This window comes from Leiobunum rupestre, chromosome 6 (genome assembly GCF_980474605.1).
Source record: "Leiobunum rupestre chromosome 6, qqLeiRupe1.1.hap1, whole genome shotgun sequence".
Lineage (NCBI taxonomy): Eukaryota > Metazoa > Arthropoda > Arachnida > Opiliones > Sclerosomatidae > Leiobunum > Leiobunum rupestre.
This window is the reverse complement of record NC_143389.1, coordinates 51415177-51418337: the sequence shown is the minus strand read 5'-3', so window position 1 is coordinate 51418337 and position 3161 is coordinate 51415177. Positions and strand designations below refer to the sequence as shown.

Below are 3161 nucleotides of genomic sequence, written 5' to 3'. Positions count from 1 at the left end.
TGAGCCGTACCTTCGCGTTGCCTTTGGACGAGCTGTCCGGTCGTTAAGCGGCTGACCAGGACCCGAGAGCGGGTATTTATTGGATCAGGTTGAGTGTGGAAGGCTTCTTTCATCGGCAGAGTCGCTCCGGGAAGTGGCGCTCCGTCCCGAAGACCGCGATCCGCGATGAGACATTCTCAATAGGGCGCCGGCCCAAAGCGAATCATGTCCGTGAGACGGAAGTGGCTCATTTCACGTCCGATTTGTCCTTTCAACGAAGCCCGTAAGGCTTAATTAAATTCCCCTTTTACGAGAAAAGAGTGGATAGAGCGGCGAATTTATTTGTTAATAAGACTTCCGTTGACATCCTCGAAGGAACGCCGGTAAGTGTCGACTCGTTACGCCCGGATTATTCACGACATCCGGAAATTGGACATTTTGACCCAGCCCGCTTTTCTATAATTAGCTCCTTTTTTCCGAGAGGCCATGCTCGCGTCACTTTTGAGGCTTTCCCGTTTATCGGATAGTTGGCTGCTGCCATTGTTTCGAGGGGAAATATCGCGGTTTAACGGTGATTAACCCCACGCGAATGCGTCCGAAGAAATTGTTAATTAAAATACCGTCCATTATCCATACAGGGTGCGTATAGAACGCCCGCGTTTACGATGTAATTTTGGGACTTTTCTAAGGCTTAAGATTTTGTTAGCGAGTAAATATTCAAAATGTATGTTACTTTTGGTAATTTTGATCGTTTTCTAGGAGACATGTTCGTCGTGGTGGCGAAAGACTGTCAAAACCGGAGTAGGATTGTAATAACGAAATGTACCGAGGAAAATCCTATCAAAGTGCCGGATCCGGAAACGCTTTTGAGCGTGGGATGCTACGTCGGAGTCATCTTGCTCCTCTTCTTCGGCGTCACGTCCGTTTTCCTGTACTACCATTTCCGTTCCAAACCGGGCTTGAGTGCGGCCAGAAGAGCGTCCTTGTCCAACCATTCCGCCCTCGAGAGGATCACTGGCAGATACAACAAGGGCAACGAGGCGGACACGGTTTCAGTGACGACGGTGACCACCTGCTTCACTCCCACCAAGAAAATCAGCCCTAGTGAGCCCGACAAAGTCTGCCTTAAAAGCATTGTCACTTTCGCCAAAGTAACCATCATTCTCATTATTTCAGTTCGAAATTGTCTCTTGTCGACGAACTAACAGAGCCTCGTAATGGGCTTTGAGCTTAGAAAAGTTAGCGCCATCTACTTTAAAACCTGTCAACTAAATGTGTGAAGAAATAGCAGACGACATTTGAAATGAAACATTCAGTTTTTATATCGAGATAATATTGAATGACCAGACAGCTTTCACTCATTCGATTTAAAAGTCGGTAGGCGGCGATACTTTTGACCAAAGTTTAAACTACGTACGAAGCTTATCACGATATTTAGTTACCCGATAATAAAATATTCAAACATTTGAATATTTTATAATTTATTTTAAGGTCATCATACGGACAATAGATTTTGCGTTAAGAGAATTACAATTTCTTATAACATAATTCTTCAAAGTATCGAGACTTTATTCTTAGATATTTCTATTTTACGCTACTTGGTTTTCTGTTATTATAGATTGTTGATTTAAATGATAAACGTTCTCTAACAATTGCTATATATTCTATATTTTTGTACATAAAGAAAATCAAACAAAAAACAACATTTATAGATCTTCAACTAACGGTCGAACAAAATATGACGTTAGGCTTAGGGCACTGTTCTATAGCGATCAAGATACGTTTAGGAAAATAGGCGAGAAGGTCGAGACAAGAAGAGAAAACAATGGCTAAGGAATCCTCGTTTGTTCGTGGAAAAACAATCTAGCTTGAATAAGTGGGAAGAAGAGAAAAGGGAGGCTCCGCTAAGAAAGAGGTCGTAAGTCCCGAACATTACAACTACGCGGAAGAGCGGGGCCTCGCGCGAACGAATCAGTCACCGTGGCCTGGAACTACTTTCTGCCGGGAAAGAACATTAGGCCGAAAATGGAGTGAGAAACCTCCTGACTTACGGAAAGAAAAAGTCATTTTCGCTCTTCGTGCCGAGAAAGACACGCCACTAGACAGTTTGTTATACCCCGAAAGACCTTACACCCAGACTTTAACGAAACTACCGGGTTAGCGCTGAAAAGAGAATGAGTCTTGTCCCAAAATGTTGACTTCGCCTAATACACCGAAATACTGCTGTTGCAACACTTCTACAGGGGTCAGTAGGCCATTTTTAGGTGAAAATGTATTAACATTACGAAATGTGTGTTTTTAAATAGTAATTGTAACGTAGATGTAATAAACGTAATTAATTTATAAAATTAAATATTACAGTAAAGGGAAAAATTAAGTTAATATTCGAATAAATATATTTCTGGAATTAAAAACCATTAGATTAATGAGAACCCAATGGTTTAAAAAGCTAGTTTCAATTATCGCACCCACTACCATCTATCGGCTTTAAAAGTAACTTTTTACCCGAAATTAAACTATTCGTCCACTCCTTTGTGATTAATTACTTTACATCGTACACTATTGACCAAGGGAAGCTGGGATTTGGGTTACACTTTCTACACCTCCTCAAAAACTAGAGTAAATAGAAATAATACTTTTCGCATTTTCCGGAATTTCGAGGTAGACTCTTACTCAGTTAGATTTTGGGTTAATTAGTGTACATTTCGGGACAATCGAAAAGAATCCACTTATTGTAACACGCTCGTTGGTTTTTTCGCCCAAAATGAGCGTACGTCGGCGGTTGAAACTCGCTTATTAAACAACCGCTAATAAATTAATAATGATATTAGTTTTACGTTGTAGCGACTAATTGATAAAAAACAGCTCATACTATTGAATCAAGATATTTGCAAATCTATTTTTAATTAGCTCCACTTTAAGCCACGGAAATAAAAAGGGTAGTAATTTCTTCCTGAAAAAAAAGCCATCTGGGAAAGTAGGGTATAGGAAGAAAACCCCCTTAATTGGTTTGGCGTTTTTTATTAGCGGGGCCGAGGCTTAAATGAATGCAACGAAATTACGTTAAAGGAGGCTATAAGGATGAGGCGAGGCGGCCAAAACGACTTGACGAGATCCCAAGCTAACTTCAATCATAAAAATGCCGCTCCTCTTTCGTAAAAACTATACCTTCCATAGTAGGA

The 3161-nt window shown here is 40.8% G+C and overlaps 1 protein-coding gene across 1 annotated transcript; it reads left to right on the top strand.

Moving 5' to 3' along the window:
• On the top strand, nt 1–1470 carry LOC149941434 (uncharacterized). The gene is made up of 3 exons (XM_090179704.1): nt 1–362; nt 739–1083; nt 1156–1470. Exons 2-3 carry the CDS (start codon nt 744–746, stop codon nt 1182–1184), a joined length of 369 nt encoding a protein of 122 aa, XP_090035830.1. The 5' UTR covers nt 1–362; nt 739–743; the 3' UTR covers nt 1185–1470.
• The last annotated feature ends 1691 nt before the right edge of the window (nt 1471–3161 follow it).